Below are 26,162 nucleotides of genomic sequence, written 5' to 3' on the forward strand. Positions count from 1 at the left end.
GGAGTTAGGTGTTAGCCATCTTCATTATCTGCTGATCTGTGAGAGGACAGGCGGTTGCTACAATACAAGGTGGATGCCACTTGGAATCTTCTTTCACCTTTACCCAATCCTCCGTACAGGGAAAGGAAAGGAGATATTGGTGAAGGGACTAGCTGTAGGCCGTAGATGTGACAGCTCTACTGAGGATAATGGATGCCACTCAGTCTGCTCACTTTCCTTTCCCAGTGTCAAGGGGTGAATGTTTTTGGCAACATTTGTGCCTTATTCAGAGGGGTGGAATATTCACACTGCTGCATATTATATAAAAAAAAATTGTTGCTGATGTCAGTTGGCCAACACCTTTTCTACATTCAGGCAATCATGTCTGTTCAGTGCAATATATTTGTATCTGAACATGTTACAATGTGATGCCATCCTGAATGATCCAGGGCCCTATTTCAGAAAGCGGGTTTAGTGAACTAATTGTTATCACCTGTTCTGAAACTGTAAACCCTCTGAGTTTGACAGCTCAGAGTTAGTTAACCCAGAGTTCAGGTTTAAACTCAGTTTGTTAAACATGCTTTCTGAAATAGGGCCCAGGTCCCACTCTGCAGTTTGGAATGCGATGTGGTGTTGTTTCTGCTCTCTTGCCAACTTCTTAAGGAATTGTCATGCCAAACAATGACAACAGAATAGGCAAAAGCACAGATCTGGGACCAGGCTAATGTGTTATACATAGGCCCATTTTGGTCCCTAGCCCTTTAAGTTCTTACCACCTCAGTGTTCACAGATCAGGATCAGTGAGAGCAATATTGCAGACACACCACTTAGCTTGTTGGAAGGCTAGGGGGAGCCATCACGATAATATTCACACCTATCTAGTCCTTTCAGATATTATTTTTGTTACCCCCTCTATACTATAGCACATACAAGTATATTGTGTATTACCCTGAAAACAAGAATATGATTATACTGAAATTAAGGGCTATCTAGGCAAATAATGTTTTCATTGTGAACTTGTTGCCATACTATTACCACTTCATTACATGATGTAAGTGGTATTATTTTTTTAATGTGAATAAACCAAGTTTGTGATGAGGGAATTCACATTTTTAAAAGACAGACTTCACTGATTCAAAAGAAATACTTTTATTACATTCTTTAAAGCACATGTAATGTAACCCAATGTACAATATATATCGAGCTGACTGACTCGTTTACTCTTTAACTAACAAAATACCTCTTGTACATTTTTGGGGGAAGACAGAAATGTTAGATTTTTTTTGAATTTCCCTAGGTTCTTAAAAAAATAGATCACTTTTTTTGTCTTGTAAAGTCAGTTATGACATAAAAGAAATCAAAGATCAACAGAGAAATAAAAATCACAACAAAGGTAACATTAAATCACAAGAACAAAATATTTTTAAAATTCTATTTTTATTTTCTTGATTCTGTCTTAAAATTCAGATTGTGTTATATCGAGAATAAAGAGAAGGTATTTGACACTGAGTACCATTCACAAAAATAGAGATGATGATCAAGGTTATGGGTCTTGTCTTAGGTGCAAGGTGAGAAGAATACAAGGCTAGTAGAAGACACTGGTGAGAGGACCCAGACTGAACTCAGCTAGCTCCCTGAGTCACTCAAAAGAGTCACTCTGAACCCTTTCTGGAGTGAGTTCTTAGAACCTTATTCTCAATATTCTGTTCCGGAACATTACAGTTCAATAAGGACTGAATTAGAATCAGGATATGATGTCCGTCCATACTCTTCAAAAAGGTAAGTGATGCTCTGTCTGAATCATAAACCTAATTAACATCAATGCCTAACTCAGGGGTAGCTGGTAGCTCAGTCCATCATTAGACTTATGTCCACCCAGTTGGACAGTGGATAGGAAATATCTTTGACATACAGTGAGTGGAGGACACAGGAACAGAAATGTACAAAAATAATACAGTTGATCCAACCAGCAAAGAAAGCTTATGATACATACAAACTTCATTGTAACCCAAAGAAAAGCTATGAGTGAAGGGGAGCCTATTCCTATTGGCTGGCTGTTACTGGTTAGGTACTCTCACAGAGAAACTCTTCTCCTCAAGACTTATTTCAGCGGTCTCCTGAGGCAAGGGTCCAACGTTTCCGTCAATATTGGGCCATAGTCTGTACAGTTCAGATACTGGACCAAGAACGTGTCTCCTCCTTTGCCTTTGTGTGATTGGACTGCCTCCCCATTGGTCACATGACATACAGTACATAACCCCATTGGGTTGCAAAGGGGGTGGGTGTTGCCGTGGAAACCAGTGAGAGGAAAACAGTCCAGGAAAAAAATACTTTTCTAAGAGTGCTTTTTTTGAGATCACTCGAGTCCATTATCCTTTTTTCTTTCACTCCCTTTCTCTTCGCTCATCTCCCTCTCTCCATCTCACACCCTCTTGCTCTCTAAATATATATACACACACACTTATCTATATACATTCTTAATTAAAATATTCATTTATAAATGTGTATATAAATTAAAAGATAATTTATTTTCTTCTTGTTTCTAAGTGGCATTAACAAGGGAAGGGGGTGTGGGACTGAGGTTTCTCATTGCATTTTAAAAGCCTACAAAAGGGCAGCACCAAACACTGTCAGAACAAGTGCCTATGTCTGTGTGTGTGTAACCATTCTGTGAGTTTTCTATTAACCTACTGGCAGACAATGATCAGCACCAAGTAGTGTGGCATGTCATACTGGTTTATATCTTCTTATATTTAACAGATAACTGAATCATAAAATTGGTCACTTGGGGAAAATTGGTGAGTACATACCTGCACAAGATACAGTACCAGTCAAAAGTTTGGACACCTACTCATTCAAGGGTTCCTCTTTATTTTTACTATTTTCTACATTGTAGAATAATAGTGAAGACATCAAAACTATGAAATAACACATATGGAATCATGTAGTAACCAAATAAGTGTTAAACAAATCAAAATATATTTTAGATTCTTCAAAGTCGCCACCCTTTGCCTTGATGATTGTTTTGCACACTATTTGCATTCTCTCAATCAGCTTCATGAGGAATGCTTTCCCAATAGTCTTTAAGGAGTTCCCACATATGCTGAACACTTGTTGGCTGATTTTCCTTCACTCAGCGGTCCAACTTATCCCAAACCATCGCAATTTGGTTGAGGTCGGGTGATTGTGGAGGCCAGGTCATCTGATGCAGCACTCCATCACTCTCCTTTTTGGTCAAATAGCCCTTACACAGCCTGGAGGTGTGTTGGGTAATTGTCCTGTTGAAAAATAAATGATAGTCTCACTAAGCACAAAGCAGATGGGATGGTGTATCGCTGCAGAATTCTCTGGTAGCCATGCTGGTTAAGAGTGCCTTGAATTCTAAATAAATCACTGACAGTGTCACCAGCAAAGCACCCCGACACCATCACACGTCCTCCTCCATGCTTCACAGTGAGAACCACACATGCAGAGATCATCCATTCACCTACTCTGCGTCACAAAGACACAACGGTTGGAACAAAAAATCTCAGATGTACTCATCAGACCAAAGGACAGATTTCCACCAGTCGAATGTCCATGTTTCTTGGCCCAAGCAAGACTCTTCTTCTTATTCATGTCCTTTAGTGGTGGTTTCTTTGCAGCAATTCCAGCATGAAGGCCTGATTCACGCAGCCTGAGAGCCAGTTTCATCATAGCGCTTGATGGTTTTTGCAACAGCACTTGAAGAAACTTTAAAAGTTCTTGAAATTTCACGAGTTGACTGACCTTCATGTCTCAAAAGTAATGATGGACTGTAGTTTCTCTTTGCTTATTTGAGCTGTTCTGGCCATAATATGGACTTGGTATTTTACCAAACTGGGCTATCTTCTGTATACCAACCCTACCTTGTCACAACACAACTGATTGGCTCAAACGCATTAAGGAAAGAAATTCCACAAATTAACTTTTAAGAAGGCACAGCTGTTAGTCGAAATGCATTCCAGGTGACTACCTCATGAAGCTGGTTGAGAGAATTCCAAGAGTGTGCAAAGCTTTTATCTACTTTGGCTACTTTGAATCTAAAATATATTTTGATTTATTTAACACTTTTTTGGTTACTACATGGATTCCATAGGTGTTTTTTCAGTTTTGATGTCTTCACTATTATTTTAAAATGTAGAAAATAGTACAAATAAAGAAAAACCCTTGAATGAGTAGGTGTGTCCAAACTTTTGACTGGTACTGTATATGTAGCCTACATACAATTGAAGTCGGAAGTTTACATACACCTTAGCCAAATACATTTAAACTCAGTTTTTCACAATTCCTGACATTTAATCCTAGTAACAATTCCCTGTCTTTGGTCAGTTAGGATCACCACTTATTTTACGAATTTTAAGGAAATATGCTTGGGGTAATTGTCCATTTGGAAGACCCATTTGCAACCAAGCTTCAACTTCCTGACTGATGTCTTGAGATGCTGCTTCAACATATCCACATAATTTTACTTTCCTCATGATGCCATCTATTTTGTGAAGTGCACCAGTCCCTCCTGCAGCAAAGCACCCCCACAACATGATGCTGCCACCCCTGTGCTTCACGGTTGGGATGGTGTTCTTCGGCTTGCAAGCGTCCCCCTTTTTCCTCCAAACATAACGATGGTCATTATGGCCAAACAGTTCTATTTTTGTTTCATCAGACCAGAGGACATTTCTCCAAAAAGTACAATCTTTGTCCCCATGTGCAGTTACAAACCGTAGCCTGGCTTTTTTATGGCGGTTTTGGAGCAGTGGCTTCTTCCTTGCTGAGCGGCCTTTCAGGTTATGTCGATATCTGACTCGTTTTACTGTGGATATAGATACTTTTGTACCTGTTTCCTCCAGCATCTTCACAAGGCCCTTTGCTGTTGTTCTGGGATTGATTAGCACTTTCGCACCAAAGTTTGTTCATCTCTAGGAGACAGAACGTGTCTCCTTCCTGAGCGGTATGACGGCTGCATGGTTCCATGGTGTTTATACTTGCATACTATTGTTTGTACAGATGAATGTGGTACCTTCAGGCGTTTGGAAATTGCTCCCAAGGATGAACCAGACTTGTGGAGGTCTAGAATGTTTTTTCTGAGGTCTTGGCTGATTTCTTTTGATTTTCCCATGATGTTAAGCAAAGAGGCACTGAGTTTGAAGGTAGGCCTTGAAATACATCCACAGGTACACCTCCAATTGACTCAAATGATGTCAATTAGCCTATCAGAAGCTTCTAAAGTCATGACATAATTTTCTGGAATTTTCCAAGCTGTTTAAAGGCACAGTCAACATAGTGTATGTAAACTTCTGACCCACTGGAATTGTGATACAGTGAATTATAAGTGAAATAATCTGTCTGTAAACAATTGTTGGAAAACATTACTTGTGTCATGCACAAAGTAGATGTCCTAAGAGACTTGCCAAAACTATAGTTTGTTAAGAAACATTTTGTGGAGTGGTTGAAAAATGAGTTTTAATGGCTCCAACCTAAGTGTATATAAACCTCCAACTTCAACTGTATATGGTACCGCCAAGAACTGTCTGTGGGACTACAAATTAATGAACCCTCGGTATGTTGAGTAGAACCAAAGAATTACAATGATTCTAAATTGAACAGTCGAACTGAAGCAGAGTGTTAGTATTTACATTTGGTGTGGGGCTCTAGCTGGTGCATTGGTGCTTGTCAGTGAGGTACATTCATGACAGGGTTGGGGAGCATTGAAAAATGATGTTCTAATGCTAAATGATCTATGTGCATACTGTAGAATATGCATATCGCCCATTAGTTTGTCCAAAGTGCTACGGTACAAAAGGACCATGAAGGTGAAGTCTGTAGTGTAAGGTGTATGGCCTGCTGGGATAGTGGTGGACTCACACCACAGGATGCTGGGAGACTGAGTATTTTAAGTCCTGGATTGTCTCGTTAACAGCTGGTTATTTCTGAGGTCACTATTTATATCCCTCACTTATTCATTCTCGCCTTTCACTTCCCTACCTCCATACTTATTTCTCTCTAACACATTCCCTCCATCTTTCTCTCTAGGAGTTGTTTGTAGAGTCGGGGAGAGAGATCTCACTCCCAAACACTTCCCGGTAGAGTGGTGGGAAGCTGTATGCGGTCTCGGGGTGGACCAGACGAAAGAACTCCAGCTTGTCGATGTGGAGATTACAGATGGACTTCATTATCGGCAGCTTGGATACCATCTACAGAGGGGACACACCAGGATCAGTCAGGAAAACACAATCAATATTTGTGGACTTGGTGTGATGGAATGGGAAAAATCTGGAGAATGCATGAAATGTGTATGTACTTATGCTAAAATGGGATAGATCCGGTCTACAGCACTAGACTGGTTAACTGTTTGTCTTTGTTAGATTTAAAGAATGTCAGCATGTCTACAGCACAAGATTGTTCAGGCCATAAGGCCCCATAAAATGTGCATATGCAGCTATTTGGGATATTCTGGAGAGGATCATATCATAAAGTTCTTGGAGAGGAGACATATGCTACACCAGTGACTCCAATATGGTGGATCTCAGCTAATGACAACTGGGCCATGGCTAGAGACTGTGGGGTATATTTTGTTGTTATGGTGCCGTGGAGTGTGCTAGGCCTGACCTGGTCTAGTTTCTCGTCGGCAGCCCCGCTCATGTGCAGACTGTGTTGCAGAGCCAGGTAGACCTTCGCCTGTAGCTTCTGGACCTTCTGGCTGTCGGCTAACCATGGTCGGTCTGGGGACAGCAGGCAAGCGGCACTGAACAGAGCCATCTCCTCATCGGTCAGCTGCAGGCGGTTGAGCCCTTTAGCCAGGTCAAACACGGCACTGACCAGATCATCGCAACCTGCAGAGAAATATCACAATATTAGATATCCAGACACCATTGTCATGTTCATTATAGAAATGAGCGGACGAAGGCGCAGCGTGCGTAGGGTTCCACATATTTATTAAAGTGAACCTTCAAAACAACAACAAAGATAAAACGAATGTGCAGTACGTAACGCACATTAGCACTAAATGAAACAAACTAAGTATGATCCCCAATTAGAGGCAACGATCATCAGCTGCCTCCAATTGGGAACCATACTCACACCAACATAGAAAATAAAAACTAGAAAACCCCCTAGTCACGCCCTGACCTAAAACACCATAGAGAATCCCGAGGGCTCTCTATGGTCAGGGCGTGACAACCATGTTGAGATTTCATTGAATTGTATGAGTTAGCCTCACCTATTATCCCAATCTCACGAGCTTACAAAAAGAGCAGCGGTCAGGCTGGTCTTTGATCAGGCTAATTTGCAGTAGCTAACAGTATCAATCAAATTTCAATCAAATGTTATTTATAAAGCCCTTTTTACATCAGCTGATGTCACAAAGTGCTATACAGAAACCCAGCCTAAAACCCCAAACAGCAAGCAATGCATATGTAGAAGCACGATGGCTAGGAAAACCCTATACATTATACTGTATCGCAGAAAGAGTAGCCTATTTATAAAGACACTTACCGAGGGCTTTGAAGAGCTGAGCGGAGGCAAATTTGCCATCAAAGAACATGGTGTTGGTGGTGGCGTTAAATGCCCTGCACATCCTAATCAACAGCACCTCCAGACAGCCTGCAATGGTAACCATAGAGAGCCACAGAGATGGAGGAAGAGGAGGGAGGGGAAGACGGAAAATGCTCCAACATGCACAAACACACAATGAAAAGTAAATATTTCAGATTGGAGGACAGCAGATGTAAAGCATTTGAACATTTAGAAAATCAGCAGGGCAATATGGATTTGTCAAAAGGGGTTTCAAACATTTACAAAATGGTATAATATGGATTATTGTAAAATAAATGTGTTTGTGTGTTGCAGTGATAAAATGATATACATAAATGTCGGTTCCAGAGATGGTTAAATGGTCAGAGCAGTGATGTGTGGTTTGTAAAAAAACAGACCAATACAAATAAAAAGAGCACAAAAGGAAGAAGGTTGGAGAAAAGAAGTACAAGAGCCAAAGTTAGCAAGATAAAGCATTTACACCATTTCTTCACTCACATTACAGAAATGTTCACGTGGTTCTATTGTATACGGTTTGAAATAATGGCTGTTTGCATATGTAACTGTGTGTGTGTAAGAGAGAGTGTGCATGTCACACAGAAATAATTATCTGTGTAAACATGCCCACCTGGTTTTCCGTATCACTGTGTCTATGTCCTGTAAGAACTGAAGTGATTTGAGCAGTCAGTCCAATTTGCATATATATAGGTACTGACCTGCTTTGAGCAGAATGATCTGGTCATTCTGACACAGGTCCATGAAGCCTGTAATGCGTTTGGCAAACTCCACCACGTACTGGATGGAATTGGTGATGTGGTGGGCACACTGCTGCCACACAGACTCTGCAGACTGCGAGAAAGAGAGAAATAATAATTTAATATGACGATAATGCAATATTATACTGGGTATTGTGATGGTGAGTGCAATGTGGTGTGAGTGTGTGTGTGTATTCACCTCGCACTGGAAGTTGCGGGTCTCCTCAGGTGAGTACTGCATCCGATTGTATGTCAGCCTCTTCAGGTCGTCCGAGCTGTACTGACTCGTCTCCAAGTGGGACTTGACCACACTCTGGGTGATACGCTCTGAAACAACACAGGCACACTTATAAATACAAGACCACTACAGACAACATGTTTACTTGATACTGGGAAACTTTGTTTGGTTATGTTAGTTATAGCAATAGTAATAGACTTCTTACCTATATCCATAAGAGTGCAGTCATCAGGCAGTGTCTCTAGCAGTGTGGCGTGTGTGTGTGCCAGGAGCGCGTGTGTGTGCGACAACATCTGGTACTCGTGTTTGATTCCATTGGCGTCGGTGACATCCAGTAGATTTTGCTGGGGAGAATTCTGATTGGACGAAATGGGCGAGGATGATGATGGCGATGAAGAATTGGAGGTGTTCCCAGTGCTTCCGCCGTGGTCTTCTTGCAGCTCCAGGCTGCAGTACTCGTGGGCCTCCTGTGGGGTCAAGGGGAGGTCAAACAGTTTGGGGAGCGCCGCGATGTCATCCAGGTCACTCAGGGTGGAGCTGGAGCCCCCGCTGCAGTAGGAGCGACTGAGCTTCCCGTGCCTGTCCCCCTTGCTTTCTCCCCCAGCCACGTCTTCCCTGGACAGTGACAGACCCTGGTTCAGACACTCCTGGTTCTTCTGGTGCTTCTGGACCTCAGCGTACAAGCTGTCGCGCTGCTTCTTAGACATACGGCCAAACTTCACCGCTGGACGGAGACAAGCGACGGGGAAGAATACAAGTCAATGTCTGTGTGGATTGGAAATAACTGTTGTATAACGCTGTCATGAGTTATCCTCTGGGTTAGAATACTTGCACGTGTGTGTGTGTGTGTGTGTGTGTGTGAGTTAGAGAGACTCACCGTCCCGGCTCATGCCTAACACCAGACACTTCTGCAGTCTGCAGTGTTGGCAGCGGTTGCGGCTGGTTCGGTCAATAAGACAGTTCCTCTGGCGGGAACACGAGTACATGGCATTGTTCTGCTGGCTGCGGCGGAAGAACCCCTACACAAAGAAACACAATGGAATGAGTCAAATTATTACATCATGTATATAATTCCAGCATCATAAACCTAGATGTTATAGCATGGATGTATTAAATCACTGATGACAACAAAGGATATTTTCTATTGCAGCTTGTCTTGGTTTTATATTGTTAAGACAGTCAGTCTCCCATTACCTATTTTGTGACCTGGTGAAGTGGAAAAACTCTAGTACTAGCTCACCTTGCAGCCTTCACAGGTAATAACTCCATAGTGGATTCCTGAGGACTTGTCCCCACAGATCTTGCAGGGTATTACTTCTATTTGAGCTGCAGAAACACACAGAGAGAGAGCAAGAGAGAGAGTACATATTGAAAAAAGCTATGAAGATTAAGCCATCAAGTGAGTTATCAAACCTGTATCAAAACTTAATGAGAATGCAGAAAAATAATAATTCCCTGCCAAGTCTACAGCTAGTAGATCTTAAAATAAGGACAGGAAATTGGACTGATACAGCCTACACAAACACCCCTCTCACTATTGAATAACACCCCCGCTGAGGCTAATCTCTCTTGGGGCACGGCCAAGAAGAGCTTGTATCAAAACCAGATGTGATTGCATAAGGTGTTGCAAACGTTCACACATACATTATAAACACTCTGCAAGGCTAGCATTGGCTTCGAGTCAGAGGAATATTGGCGTTTGCAACCGGTTAACAGGTTTCCACCTGGCATGTGGCTATGGTTAGCACAGTGTGAAGGAAGAGTTGGTGAAAGTGTAAGGCAGGCTGTCAGTTTGGCTCTGCCTTGCATGCTCTCAGTGTAGCAACAGCAGACAAAGGCAATCAAATGGGAAAATATTGACTTGAAATCATGGCGCGTCTACTGTAGGTAACTGCCAAAATAAAGGAAACACTTGAGTAAAAGGGGGATACAAAGTATTTGAAAGAAGGTGCTTCCACGCAGGTGTGGTTCCTGAGTTAATATAGAAATTGACATCTCTTCATGCTTAGGGTCACGAATAAAAATGCAGAGTTGCCCGTTATTTTGGCTACCATGGCTAGAAGAAGAGATCTCAGTGACTTTGAAAGAGGGGTTTTAAAGGGGCATAGGGGGTTTAGAGGGTGTATGTGTGTCTCAGTCACCATATATGAGCCCAAGGGGTGCCTGAGACAGCGTTTTCCACCTCCATCAACAAAACACCCAATTATCACATTTCTCATGGGAAAATAGAGTTTCAGAAACTTGTACAATCTATGCCAAGGCGCATTGCAGCTGTTCTGGCGGCTTGTGGTGGCCCAACGCCATATTAAGACATTTATTGTTGGTGTTACGGAGTATGTTTAACCTCGCTTCATATTCGTCGCCAAGCCCACTGGCTCCTGGTCATCTATAAGTCTTTGCTAGGTAAATCCCCGCCTTATCTCAGCTCACTGGTCACCATAGCCGCACCCACCCGTAGCACGCGCTCCAGCAGGTATATTTCACTGGTCACCCCCAAAGCCAATTCCTGCTTTGGCCGCCTTTCCTTCCAGTTCTCTGCTGCCAAAGACTGGAACGAACTGCAAAAATCACTGAAGCTGGAGACTCATATCTCCCTCCCTCACTTTAAGCACCAGCTGTCAGAGCAGCTCACAGATCACTGGACCTGTACATAGCCAATCTGTAAATATCCCATCCAACTACCTCATCCCCATACTGTTATTTATTTATTTTGCTCCTTTGCACCCCAGTACCTCTACTTGCACATTCATCTTCTGCACATCTATCACTCCAGTGTTTAATTGCTATATTGTAATTATTTTGCCACTATGGCCTATTTATTGCCTTACCTCCCTTGTCCTACCTCATTTGCACACACTGTATATATACTTTTTCTATTGTATTATTGACTGTATTCCATTCCATTGTTTATTCCATGTGTAACTCTGTGTTGTTGTTTGTGTCGCACTGCTTTGCTTTATCTTAGCCAGGTCGCAGTTGTAAATGTGTCACGTCCTGACCATAGTAAGTTGTTATTTTCTATGGTAGAGTAGGTCAGGGCGTGACAGGGGGTGTTTGTCCGTTTTTGTATTTCTATGTTTAGTTTCTAGTTTTGTATTTCTAGGTTGGTTTTTGTTTGGCATGACCTCCAATTAGAGGCAGCCGGTTGTCGTTGTCTCTAATTGGAGGTCATATTTAAGTTGATTTGAGTTGTCCCACATGTTTTTTGTGGGTGATTATATTTTGTGAGTAGTGTTTGTTCCTCCTGCGTCACGGTTTGTTATTTTGTCCTTCAGTTTATTTTTTGGTATTGCATTAAGTTTCACAGTCCAATAAATATGTGGAACGAAACCGATGCTGCATTTTGGTCCGATCATTCAGACAGCCGTGACAAAATGAGAACTTGTTCTCAACTAGCCTACCTGGTTAAATAAAGGTGAAATAAAAAATAAACGTTTACAAGCACAGTATTAATTCAATATTAACCTGACTACGGCAGTAGGCAGATTATGCAATAGTCATGTAAACACCTTACACTGCTTATCTTAAATCTGCTTAGGGTCAAAATCGAAGTAAGCATACACCGATTAAAACACCTGGTTTCCTGAGCAATCTTTTGAATTATTAGGACATGTAAACGCCTTAAACCGGCGTTCCAGCGGTGTATTTGATCTGCGTACGAGCCAGCACCAGTCAAGCGAGCCTCCCTCATTAGCGTGAATGGACTGAGTTCGGAACAACTGAACGTATGCGTCTTAGAAGTAGTTTTCACAGACAAACTGTATATGTCCCAACTCAGAATCAAATACGCTTCCCAAAAATAACATGGTCGCTGTAGTAGAACCTTTATCAGTGTCATCGGGTAGCCTGATTTCAGATGTGTCCATGTAAACAGGATTATTAGGGAAATTCTTCTTCTTGCAAAGCATGTAAATGTTTTAATTGAACTATTATATTAATCTGACTATTCGCAATAATCGCATTATTGTGTGCATTATTGTGTGCATATAACCGGACTCACGGTTTCCTTTATTTTGGCAGTTACCTGTATGTGCCACATTTCATACAAATACAGTTGCACCCCAGACAGATTGATCCAGCAAAGAGAATAGTACATCTCAAAGTAAACATTGCAATAAAAGGAACGGGCGGATGATATGACTGAAATGCTTTGCACCTGAACTTGGCCGAGTGTCTCTAAAGTTGTCTGTCTGACTGTGGACCCAGTGAAGTGAAAGAGACCGAAATAGACAGTCATGTGTCAGAAACCTCAGTCCCCTCAAACACACTCTCTCCCACTCTCTCCCTTCACATACACGGGGCCCATATGATATGAGAGGCTAAAATGGAGGGCAGTACGTGAAGAAGAAAAACATGTTTCCTTTTAAACAGATGGAGCTGGTCAGCTGTATTAGTTCACCACAGCCACAGAACTAAACAGAGACAAAAACAACTAACTTATGAATGTGACATGCGAACATTACTCAATCTGTCAGTCTATTTTATTTTTGTGCTATAGAAAGAGAGAACAAATGTGTGTTATTCATAAAGCATGGGCTCTTTAGTCTTCCAAGAGGCAGACATAAGGAAAATCCCTTTATACTGTAATTGAATGCATTGTTGTTGTGGCATTGCATGTAGGAAAATATCACTTTAAATGTGTTTTTTTTTAAACTGGGAAATTCTGCTGTCCTCTAAGTAATAACTCAAATACACAGAGCGACTGAGGCAGCTGCAGGCATGCAATGGAAAAAAGTGGCTCCTTCCCTCTTCCCCCTCTGCCCTCTCTTTTCTCTACAAACCCCGCTCGCTCCCCCTCCCTTTCCTCTAGATTATATAACGCTCATCTGCAAGCATTCCGCAAACACACTCAATCAGGGGTTACACTAGCAACGCTACCGCCCTGCCTACTCTGTCGCTACAACTCCCATTGGCTGAGGGGCGGGCAGGGCCCGTCCGGGGTTGGTTGTGTGGGATATCACTTAGGCGCGGTTGCCTGCCAGACTATTCTGTCCTACTGACACACTTTCTCTGTGTAGCCGACGATTATGGATGAAGATCGTCATGAAAATATATTCACCGTCGTACGTTTTTTTTGTGTGTTTGGTAAGAACAGCTGACTGAAGAAGACAGGTCCGTGCGTTTGAGTCCGTTTCTGCTGTAACATGGACTCTACAACGTGATTAAACTTTGTTGCTCCTTACTGAAACAAGCAAAGTATTATAGCAAACGAGTCTATGGCTGCCTAGGGAAGGCCCGCCCTCCACCCCGCAGTAGCACATGCAGTCAGGAGAGGAGAAGAGGAGAAAATGTACTTCTTTAAGTACAAAATTAAAATAACTTTGCTAATTGAACGGTTATTAAGGTGACCGAGTCATTTGGCTGACCAATAACTGTCACCCAAAATTCCATGACCGCCACAGCCCTAGGTCCAGCAGTACCATGTCTGCTATCTGACTACTCTCACTAACATTGAGCTTCTGCTTCAAGTATTGATATTCTTGTCCCCGGCTTGAGGGAAGGCAGCGGCCAGAAAAACACACAGCAAATTTGTGATCGGAATTTTAACTCCCAGTGTTAAATTAAACACTTTTAGTAATTATATGTGACCCACCAAAAGTGTTAAACGAACACTTTTCAAAGTCTTGATAAACTAACACACCAAGAGTGTTGGGTCCCTAACGCCATGGGTGTTGCAAATTCCAACTTAAATGAACTTTTAATTAGAGCTGATGCCATTACACTTTCTCAGTGTTAGGGAATTAACACCTGTGGTGTTACATTAACTTGTTTTGGGGTGTTGTTTTAACACTGTAGGGTGCCTTATTTTCATATTTATTTCCCAGGGTGCCTTTTGAGTGAATTTTAGGAGGTACCAGTACCATCCATGACTGTGTTTGCTAGTGACAGAGACATGGTTGTTGCATTCAAAGGCTTTCAGCCCTGTAGCCTTTACCAATTGAGTGCCTAATATAAATAATGAATTATGACAATAGATTAAAAAAAAACATTTTTTACAAGACCATATTTCGACAGCCTAGTATTAGCCAAACACACTAGTCATAACCTCCTGGTTTGCAGGTCACATCAGCAAGTCATAATGCTGGCTTGCAAAGTCTTATATAATTGCTGTTGGAATACAGTCAGAGTTAAGATATCCAACAATTGGAACTTTTAATCACCCGCAATCTGCATTTAGAATGACTGCCAAGGTAGTGAAGATCAATAAATGAGACTATCTCAATAACGGGTTAAATAAATCCAATAATTTACTGACTGGATTAGTTTAGGAAAATATATGTTATTTATCTTTGTGTAGTATAAGATCAATCAATCCACCAATGTGCATGCAGAAACATAGATATTAAAACAAACTATTCTAAAAAGCAACCTGCAACAAAACATGCTGGGAAATACGATAATTAGGCCCCTCCCATGTCTTTTTCAGTCGAGTAACACCACCAGCTGGTTAACACTTCATTTATTCACCGCAGGTGGCGTCAATTTAAATCCCACTGGTGTTAACCCACTAGAATCAACACTCAGATAGAACTCACAATACTTTTTTACCTTAACACTGAGATTTTAACACCCACAAATTTGCTATGCACAGACCTCCATTTCGTGACATCATCATTCAGTTCTGCAGTTGACTCCTGAACTGGGCTGCCACACCAATCCCTCCAATCCCCTTTAACCTCTGACCTATCCTCCTGGAGAGCAACCACAACATAGTAAAATGTAACTGAACTGGTTACATAACAAAGAAATGTGAATCGGCGTCCCCAGTTTGTTTCAGTCGTAGAGGCCAAACTAACACAAGGTTAAAGTTTTTGCACAGAAGTTTCCATGTTCAAAATGACTCATTCTAACCCTAAACTCAACACAGATATCTCAGAGAAAGACCAAGTTTCAAAGTGGTAACATTACAGGCCTATTTTCTTACAACACACCCAAACCAGGTATCTCGCAAACAATCAAATCAAACCAAATGTTATTGGTCAGATGCGCCAAATACAACAGGTATTAGGGGCTCATCAACAGTGCAGTTTCAAAAAATACAGATAAGAATAAGAGATAAAAGTAACAAGCAATTAAAGTGCAGCAGAAAAAAATAACAATGTATACAAGGGGGGCCGGTACAGAGTCAGTTGAACAGTTGAAGTCGGAAGTCTACATACACCTTAGCCAAATACATTTAAACTCAGTTTCACAATTCCTGACATTTAATCCTAGTAACAATTCCCTGTCTTAGGTCAGTTAGGATCACCACTTTATTTTAAGAATGTGAAATGTCAGAATAATAGTAGAGAGAATGATTTATTTCAGCTTTTATTTCTTTCATCACATTCCCAGTGGGTCAGAAGTTTACATACACTCAATTAGTATTTGGTAGCATTGCCTTGAAATTGTTTAACTTGGGCCAAACATTTTGGGTAGCCTTCCACAAGCTTCCCACAATAAGTTGGGTGAATTTTGGCCCATTCCTCCTGACAGAGCTGGTGTAACTGAGTCAGGTTTGTAGGCCTCCTTGCTCGCACACGCTTTTTCAGTTCTGCCCACATATTTTCTATAGGATTGAGGTCAGGACTTTGTGATGGCCACTCCAATACCTTGACTTTGTTGTCCTTAAGCCATTTTGCCACAAATCTGGAAGTATGCTTGGCATCATTGTCCATTTGGAAGACCCATTTGCGACCAAGCTTCAACTTCCTGACTGATGTCTGGAGATGTTGCTTCAATATATCCACATAATTTTCCTTCCTCATAATGACATCTATTTTGTGAAGTGTACCAGTCCCTCCTGCAGCAAAGCACCCCCACAACATGATGCTGCCACCCTCGTGCTTCAAGGTTGGGATGGTGTTCTTCGGCTTGCAAGTCTCCTCCTTTTTCCTCCAAACATAACAATGGTCATTATGGCCAAGCAGTTCTATTTCTGTTTCATAAGACCAGAGGACATTTATCTAAAAAGTACAATCTTTGTCCCCATGTGCAGTTGCAAACCGTAGTCTGGCTTTTTATGGCGGTTTTGGAGCAGTGGCTTCTTCCTTGCTGAGCGGCCTTTCAGGTTATGTTGATATAGGACTTGTTTTACTGTGGATATAGATACTTTTGCAGCTGTTTCCTCTAGCATCTTCACAAGGTCCTTTGCTGTTGTTCTGGGATTGATTTGCACTTTTCACACCAAAGTTTGTTCATCTCTAGGAGACAGAACGCACCTTCTTCCTGAGCGGTATGACGGCTGCGTGGTCCCATGGTGTTTATACTTGCATACTATTGTTTGTACAGATGAACGTGGTACCTTCAGGCATTTGGAAATTGCTCCCAAGGATGAACCAGACTTGTGGAGGTATACAATTTTTTTTCTGAGGTCTTGGCTGATTTCTTTTGATTTTCCCATGATGTCAAGCAAAGAGTCACTGAGTTTGAAGGTAGGCCTTGAAATACATCCACAGGTACATCATTTGAGTCAATTGGAGAATTGACTCAAATGATGTCAATTAGCCTATCAGAAGCTTCTAAAGCCATGACATCCTTTTTGGGAATTGTCCAAGCTGTTTAACTTCTTACATCTACACGTTCCGCTAGCGGAACGTCTGCTCCAATATCCAATGATGGGCGGGGCGCGAAATTCAAACTCCTCTAAATCCGAAAACTTACACTTTTCAAACATATGACTATGTTACAGCTATTTAAAGACAAGACTCTCCTTTATCTAACCAAACTGTCCGATTTCAAAAAGGCTTTACAGCGAAAGCAAAACATTAGATTATGTCAGCAGAGTACCCAGCCAGGAATAATCACACAGCCATTTTTCAAGCTAGCATATCATGTCACATAAACCCAAACCATATCTAAATGCAGCACTAACCTTTGATGATCTTCATCAGATGACACACCTAGGACATTGTGTTATACAATACATGCATGTCTGTTCAATCAAGTTCATATTTATATCAAAAACCAGCTTTTTACATTAGCATGTGACGTTCAGAACTAGCATTCCCACCGAACACTTCCGGTGATTTTACTAAATTACTCACGATAAACGTTCACAAAAAGCATAACAATTATTTTAAGAATTATAGATACAGAACTCCTCTATGCACTCGATATGTCCGATTTTAAAATAGCTTTTCGGATGAAGCACATTTTGCAATAATGTAAGTACATAGCCCGGCGTTACAGGGCTAGCTATTTAGACACCCACCCAGTGTAGCCTTCACCAAAATCACATTTCCTATAAGAAAAATGTTCTTACCTTGCTTGTTCTTCATCAGAATACACTGCCAGGACTTCTACTTCAATAACAAATGTAGGTTTGGTCCCAAATAATCCATCGTTATATCCAAACAGCGACGTTTTGTTCGTGCGTTCTAGACACTATCCCAACGCTAAATCTCGGCCACGAGCATGACGCAAAATATGACAAAAAATTTCGAAATATTCCATTACCGTACTTCGAAGCATGTCAACCGCTGTTTAAAACCAATATTTATGCAATTTATCTCGTAGAGAAGCGATAATATTCCGACCGGGAATCTGCCTGTCTGTAAACTGAGGAAAAAACCAAAAGCCGGGGGCGGGGCGTGTCACGCGCCTAAGGCTTAGTCCATTGACTGACCACTCAGCATTTGCTCTCGTGTGCTTCAGCCAGGGCTTTGAATGACATCATTCCTGTTTTTCCCGGGCTGTGAGACTCCATTGTTGACGTGAGAATTGTCACGTAAGAGCAGAGATCCTTTGTAAACGACAGAGATAATAAAGAAGGGCAAGAAATGTTCAGACAGGGTACTTCCTGAACAGAAGCATCTCAGGTTTTTGCCTGCCATAGGAGTTCTGTTATACTCACAGACACCATTCAAACAGTTTCAGAAACTTTGGAGTGTTTTCTCTCCAAAGCTAATAATTATATGCATATTCCAGTTTCTGGGCAGGACTAATAATCAGATTAAATCGGGTACGTTTTTTATCCAGCCGTGAAATTACTGCCCCCTAGATGTAACAGGTTAAAGGCACAGACAACTTAGTGTATGTAAACCTCTGACCCACTGAAATTGTGATACAGTGAATAATAACTGAAATAATCTGGTTGTAAACAATTGTTGGAAAATGACTTGTGTCATGCACAAAGTAGATGTCCTAACCGACTTGCCAAAACTATAGTTGTTAACAAGAAATTTGTGGAGTGGTTGAAAAACAAGTTTTAATGACTCCAACCTAACTTCCGACTTCAACTGTACATGTAGGTAGTTATTGAAGTGAATATGCATTGATGACAACAGAGTGGCAGTGGTGTGTGTGTGTTTGTGTGTGTGTGTGTTCGGGCGATGGAAATAGTCTGGGAAGCCATTTGACTAGATGTTCAGGAGTCTTATGGCTTGGGGGTAGAAGCTGTTCAGAAGCCATTTGGACCTAGACTTGGTGCTCCGGTACTGCTTGCCGTGCGGTAGCAGAGGGAACAGTCTATGACTAGGGTGACTGGAGTCTTTGACAATTTTTAGGGCCTTCCTCTGACCCGCCTGGTATAGAGGTCCTGGATGGCAGGAAGCTTGGCCCCGGTGATGTAATGGGCTGTTCGCACTACCCTCTGTAGTACCTTGCGGTCGGAGGCCGAGCAGTTGCCATACCAGGCAGTGATGCAACCAGTCAGGATGCTCTCAATGGTGCAGCTGTTGAACCTTTTGAGGATCTGAGGACCCATTCTAAAACGTTTCAGTCTCCTGAGGCGGAATAGGTTTTGTCATACTAAAAAGGGAATAAAACTCTAGCTACCTCTGTCTGTTTTTCAGTCACAGCCTAAGCACGTAACTGTGTTCTCTACTAGAGGCTAATTCAATAGCTTTATGGCTCTGGTCTCTAACCCTTCTCCTTTCTTGGAATCTAACAGGGAACATGTGGGGGTAATTTTACTGTGTCAGTTAGTCAGTGTGTCAAGCAGTCAGTGTCAGCGAGCCAGTAAACTCAGATGGATTGGATGCCCTTTACCCAACCAGCCTTCTGGGTCACCACTCCTCCCTCTTTTTCTAGGCTAACATAACATGGCACATATTGGCAGTTATTGCCAAATACAAGGCCCCTCTAGTCAAGTCCCTTAGGTGATTGTTGTCTGTTGGTGAAGGATAAAGTGTAGGTGAAGGATAAAGGTGAAGGATAAAGTGTAACAGTTAATTTCCTGACTGAGGTAATTTTCCCATTATGAACTTTTCGCTTTGTAGCTCACAGAGTTGCTTACGGTCAATATGGTGAAGCGAGATCACCATGATGATGATGATAATAATAATAATAAAAAGTACAGTGAGTATTTATTTATACTCAAATGGCTCTACCCATTTTACATGACATTTTAGTCATTTAGCAGACGCTCTTATCCAGAGCGACTTACAGTAGTGAATCCATACTGGTCCCCCTAACTCTACCTTCCCACTTACAAAACAAATGCTTATTTCCACTTTGGCTGTGATATAAGTATTTGCATGTCATGGTCAGACATGGAATGCAAATATAACTATATATATAACTATATATATATATATATAACTATATATATATATATATATATAACTATATATATATATATAGATATATATATAACTATAGATATATATATAACTATATATATATATATAACTATAAATATATATATATATATATATATATATATATATATATATATATATATATAACTATATATAACTATATATAACTATATATATATATATATATATAACTATAAATATATATAAATATGCATATTCTGAGGTGTGAAATTCATGTGTTAGTGATAGTTTTTAATGACGTGTCAAAGAGTTAGCGTATACATGTCGATATCCCACGAGAAGTAGAACCACCCTCTACAGGGCAAAACAATCTCCCTCCCTCCCCAAGCAGATTAGGAACAGAGTAGCCTCTGTGCCAAAAACCCTCAATCCAAACAAAAATACCGTAATTCAACAATCTATATATATATATATATATGCTACAATAGCAATATGTTTATCAGTCTTACAATGTATTGTTACATTGTTGTGACAACAACAGACAGTAGGCTAGTCTATCTTGTAATTGTAACAAGTCTTGGTATGCCTTTTGATTGCAGTAACGTTGCAATTTTAGAGGCAACATCGTGAGAAGATAGGCAGCAACAAAAGTAGCAAAGTAGCAGTAGCATTGCAGTAAGTCTGAACCTTTTTACCATCATCTTTCTGTTCGTTGATTTTGTCAATCGTGTCAACTACTATATCCATTCCAGGAGCTAAAGAAAATGTATCTATAACCTGCTGCCTGAGTTCAACTTCATTGCCTTCGGGATGCCCCAGGCAAGGCTCTGCAACCAACCAACTGTTTTTGTCCATTGCTGATCCTTCCCTCTGTCCATGCCAGTCCCTCCTCTCTCTCGCCCCCGCCCTCCTGAATGCCGTATTCGCTCGGTGACATATGTCACGTTCTCCTGAGCAGACGTTGCATGCATCAACCAAATGTTGTGTGTCACGTCGACATGTTCCTCTGCCCAGGCGTTTCTGGCACGTCAGATCTTACAACACCTATATAGGCATTTTTAGTATCACCTAACCACATTAGGGATGATTCTTTTAAATAATTTCACAATTCAAATAATATCATAAGATTTTTCCAGATATCTGCATAGTCAAACTTGTATTTTTTATTTTTTTTACTTAGTTTAAACTTGCTGCGCAGCCTGCGCGACTCAGGAGAAAGAGTGCGCTCTGCAGCAGAGCGGGGATGGGCAGGGGCCGGTGGTGTGTGACATGGGAGGAAGAGAGAAAAAAAGTAATCACTGACTGGCGCTAGTTAGATAACCTATAGCATTTATAAATTTGTCTATCATCCCATCTGGCAGTGCCTGTCTTTACTGCATCAAATCGATGTAAAAAAGCTAGCTAAGATGGCTAGATGATAGCTAGTCAGCTAGGCTAGTTGAGGCTAATTTGTCTACAACAACTCCATTCAGATTAAACAGCCTACCTGTCATTTGCTCATTGTCGCCTACTCCTTCTCATTTAGCTAATTGAATTATGTAATTTGAATTCCATTTTACATTGAATAAAGATCTCCTACTTCACGTTGCTACACATGGAACCTCTGACTGTAGTGCCAACAACAACAGGCTACACGTGTGACATTTACGGTCTTTTCGGGCGACGCACGTCAAAAAACGACATTCAAAAGTTTGTTTTATTAAATTAAGAATTTCTAATGTCATGGCATATCATTCTGCGTAGCAATGTGACATGGATATTCAAATACTGACGTCAGTTCGGATATTTGAATAACCGTGCGTATCCCTAAACCACATCATACGTTAAAGCAATTTGTCACAGATGACGCGGTCAATGACGTGGCACGCAACCAGAACCATTGATTGATGCATGCGACATCTGAGCAGGGGAACGCGACCAATTAGGTCAGTGGAACAGCCAACATTCTCTCCCTCCACACAGTTGGTCATGCTGGCACCACCATCACAGCAACATGCCCAAAACACACAATTCATTTTAGATTAATTAACCCACTGAGCACCACACATGAACAATATTACACACTGTGTACAATATATTAGGAACACTTCCTAATATTGATTTGCACCCACTTTTTCCCTCAGAACAGCCTTATTTCGTCGGGTCATGGACTACAAGGCATCGAAAGTGTTCCACTAGGATGCTGGCCCATGTTTACTCCACTGCTTCCCACAGTTGTGTCAAGTTGGCTGGATGTCCTTTGGGTGGTGGACCATTCTTGACACACACAGGAAACTGTTGAGCGTGAAAAACCCAGCAGTGTTGCAGTTCTTGACACACTCAAACTGGTGCGCCTGGCACCTAGAAAGGCACTTAATTATTGTCTTGCCCATTCACCCTCTGAATGGCACAAATACACAATCCATGTCTCAATTGTCTCAAGGCTTAAAAATCCTTTAACCTGTCTCCTCCCCTTCATCTACACTGATTGAAGTGGATTTAACAGGTGACATCAGAGCTTCACCTGGTCAGTCTGTCATGGAAAGTGCAGGTGTGCCTAAGGTTTTGTACACTCAGTGTAATTCTGATTTCATTAACATGGATTTATAGTGCCGTTCGTGCTTAGGATGGCTACTATTCTGGCAAAGATATAAAAATAAAATGCCATAAATATGCCAGTATGATTTACAAATGTAATTGTTTGATTTATAGCCAACTAATTTTAGTCCTGCTATTCCAATTGAATGATGTTTTGATCATGTGTAGCCTATTTTAGAACTTGTAGTGCGCATTTTTACCAGTGTGCACCTCCTATCGACTCGTTGCATAACCCAATATGGATCCCCAGGCACATTTTACAGAAAGAGTCCCAGGTGGAATCAACCGGATTATTATGAGATTAATGCAAAAAGTCAAATCATAGGCTTTTAAAACAAAACACATAGGCTATTTACAACCATATGGTCTCAATCCTGAATTAAATGCAACATTGTTCAAATATTGAACCAAAACATTTTATGATGAATATAAGCATTTTCACTAGTTCTCTATCAGACAGAAAACTCTCTCCAGTCTATACACTAACTGCCAGGACGCCCATTCACAGCGGCAGTGGCGCACCTGGCAAAACTAGCCAGATAAACCAGTCAGGCAAAACAGCATGAGATTAGCATCATACGCACTTCGAAAAGAAAGCAGTTACACTGTTAATTACCCAGTTAGGCCTACAGTAACTTACATTTCAAAAGCTTTTTATACATTGTTTCATATTGAAATGACCATCTTATACTTTGCAATGTCACATATATACAATGTTTATTAAAAATAGTATATGTGGCATAGCAAGGTAAACGATGGTCATTTGAATATGAATGATAGCCTAATAATAAATGTACCTCTCATGTTGAATATTATCGTTTCTGGATCAATGAATTGGACTTCATGTGGTGTGTAACAGAATAAAAATATGTCCAACTGTTGAAAGACAAGCATTTGCTGGCACGTAAAATAAAACGTATTTAGCCTAACGAACTAGATTTTTTTTGTATATATATTTTTTAAATAAGGCAAAAATCCGCGAGTGTTTCCTTATCGTTCGACAAAGTCTTGCAATGGTGAATCAAATACAAAGAAAATCGACTGTTCAAGTTGAATTGTGTCCTGTTTGTCCCGATGCACTATTTCGGTAACTTTTTACAAAATGCTCCCACGGTGGTTTAGCTTGCAAGCAAGGTCCCAATACTCGAACTCCCCTTTTTCGTTCTGACTGCCTTTCACTCTGTCTACCCTGCTAACCTACTTTTCGACGCGTGGACTGGACTCTCATACGATCTCACACTCCAGATAGCTCCTCTTCGAGTCTTCGCGGCCGCGCGTACGCGGGATCGAGTTTTCAGGAAAATCAGATCTACTGGCGATAACAAACAACAATTAACGCTTTAACTCTGATTTAGAGTAACGTGGGTTTGAAAATATCGTTTTTTTTTTGTAGTTTTTCACAAATCAAGATTTTTTGCAAGGCTTGGACATAACAGTACGGGCTATTACACCCTTTTTCTCATGCACTTTGTGTTGAGGGCCATGGGCATTATGATAATAAAAACTCTGAGCTTTGTGTTGCAATGATTACTTCGGATTCATGCCATTCACAGGGAAGTTCTCCTGTGTGAGAGCTGTTTGGGGGTTGTGCTTTGTCATGCAAGGCTCTGGCAGTTTAGTTATGAAACCGGGAGAAGGCAGATTGCGCAATAGGTTTGTGGAGCAACACTGGAGTGAGTGGAGCCCGAAGCCACGCACTCAATATCGTCATATCTTGTTGTTGATACCATGTCTTGTTTAGAGGTGTTTTGACTGTCATGTCTATGCTAATATGACCAAAATTGACTAGTTATCTAACCAACAACTGTAACGATATATTTGAGAGACAACAAGTGCTCATTGTGCAAATGTATTTATGTTTTCAATAAACATTTGGAGAGGAAATATAGTTTACATGTTGTCAACAATCTAAGCCAACCCCGTCTGTTTTTCTCCATAGTTGAGCATGGGTTAATTTTGTTGCTAAACAACCAACCTGTCTATGCCTCATCTGTCTTCCTTCTCCTTTTAATTTATTTAAATGACTGATAATACATAATTCTAGTATAATCATAAATCTCTCTTTTCTTTCTCTCATCTGCATCCTTTCTCTCTATCCTCCCTCTCTCTCTCTTCTCTCATGTCCCTCTTCCATAGCCACTCTGTTCTCTGTCTCCCTTGACAACCGAGGTGACACTCTGACCTAAAGACTTACATAACTACAGAACAGGCTAGTGGGGAGAGGATGGAGGGAGAAAGGGAGAAAGGGAGGGAAGGAGAGGGAGGACTCCAACATAGCTGGGAGACATGCATGCAAATATGTTCCTCTAGTCTGTTGACAAGGAGAGCGAGAGAGAGAAAACCCTGCATACCCTAATTGACAAACAAACAAACCAAAACAAAGTCTTCTCATGCTTTGTTGATTTCAAATAAGCTCTTGACTCAATTTGGCATGCGGGTCTGCTATACAAATTGATGGAAAGTGGTGTTGGTGGAAAAACATACTACATTATAAAATCAATGTACACAAACAACAAGTGTGTGGTTAAAATTGGCAAAAAACACACATTTCTTTCCACAGGGCCGGAGGGGTCAGACAGGGATGCATCTTAAGCCCACCCCTCTTCAACATACATATAAACGAATTGGCGAGGGCACTAGAACAGCCTGCAGCACCCGGCCTCACCCTACTAGAATCTGAAGTAAAATGTCTACTGTTTGCTGATGGTCTGGTGCTTCTGTCCCCAACCAAGGAGGGCCTACAGCAGCACCTAGATCTTCTGCACAGAGTCTGTCAGACCTGGGCCCTGACAGTCAATCTCAGTAAGACAAAAATAATGATGTTCCAAAAAAGGTCCAGTTGCCAGGACCACAAATACAAATTCCATCTAGACACCGTTGCCCTAGAGCACACAAAAAACATCAGCGCCACAGGTAACTTCCACAAAGCTGGGAACGATCAGAGAGAAAAGGCAAAAAGGGCCGTCTATGCCATTCGAAAGAACATATAATTCAACATACCAATTAGGATCTGGATAAAAATACTTGAATCAGTTATAGAACCCATTGCCCTTTATGGTTGTGAGGTCTGGGGTCCACTCACCAACCAAGAATTCACAAAATGGGACAAACACCAAATTAAGACTCTGCATGCATAATTCTGCAAAAATATCCTCTGTGTACAACGTAAAACACCAAATAATGCATGCAGAGCAGAATTAGGCCGATACCCGCTAATTATCAAAATCCAGAAAAGAGACATTAAATTCTACAACCACCTAAAAGGAAGTGATTCCAAAACCTTTCATAACAAAGCCATCACCTACAAAGAAATTAACCTAGAAAAGAGCCCCCTAAGCAAGCTGGTCCTGGGGCTCTGTTCACAAACACAAACAGACCCCGCAGAGCCCCAGGACAGCAACACAATTAGACCCAACCAAATCATGAGAAAACAAAAAAGATAATTACTTGACACATTGGAAAGAATTAACAAAAAAACAGAGCAAACTAGAATGCTTTTTGGCCCTAAACAGAGAGCACACAGTGGCAGAATACCTGACCACTGTCACTGACCCAAACTTAAGGAAAGCTTTGACTATGTAC

The 26,162-nt window shown here is 41.2% G+C and overlaps 1 protein-coding gene across 1 annotated transcript; it reads right to left on the reverse strand.

Moving 5' to 3' along the window:
• Nucleotides 1-5,439: 5,439 nt before the first annotated feature.
• On the reverse strand, nucleotides 5,440-24,192 carry LOC115169427 (nuclear receptor ROR-beta-like). The gene is made up of 9 exons (XM_029725016.1): nucleotides 23,378-24,192; nucleotides 9,761-9,846; nucleotides 9,398-9,539; nucleotides 8,726-9,244; nucleotides 8,482-8,609; nucleotides 8,244-8,376; nucleotides 7,489-7,596; nucleotides 6,604-6,827; nucleotides 5,440-6,188 (listed from the first exon to the last, which is right to left on the reverse strand). Exons 1-9 carry the CDS (start codon nucleotides 23,472-23,474, stop codon nucleotides 6,024-6,026), a joined length of 1,602 nt encoding a protein of 533 aa, XP_029580876.1. The 5' UTR covers nucleotides 23,475-24,192; the 3' UTR covers nucleotides 5,440-6,023.
• Nucleotides 24,193-26,162: the final 1,970 nt, after the last annotated feature.

This window comes from Salmo trutta, chromosome 31, assembly GCF_901001165.1.
Source record: "Salmo trutta chromosome 31, fSalTru1.1, whole genome shotgun sequence".
Taxonomy (NCBI): Eukaryota; Metazoa; Chordata; class Actinopteri; order Salmoniformes; family Salmonidae; genus Salmo; species Salmo trutta.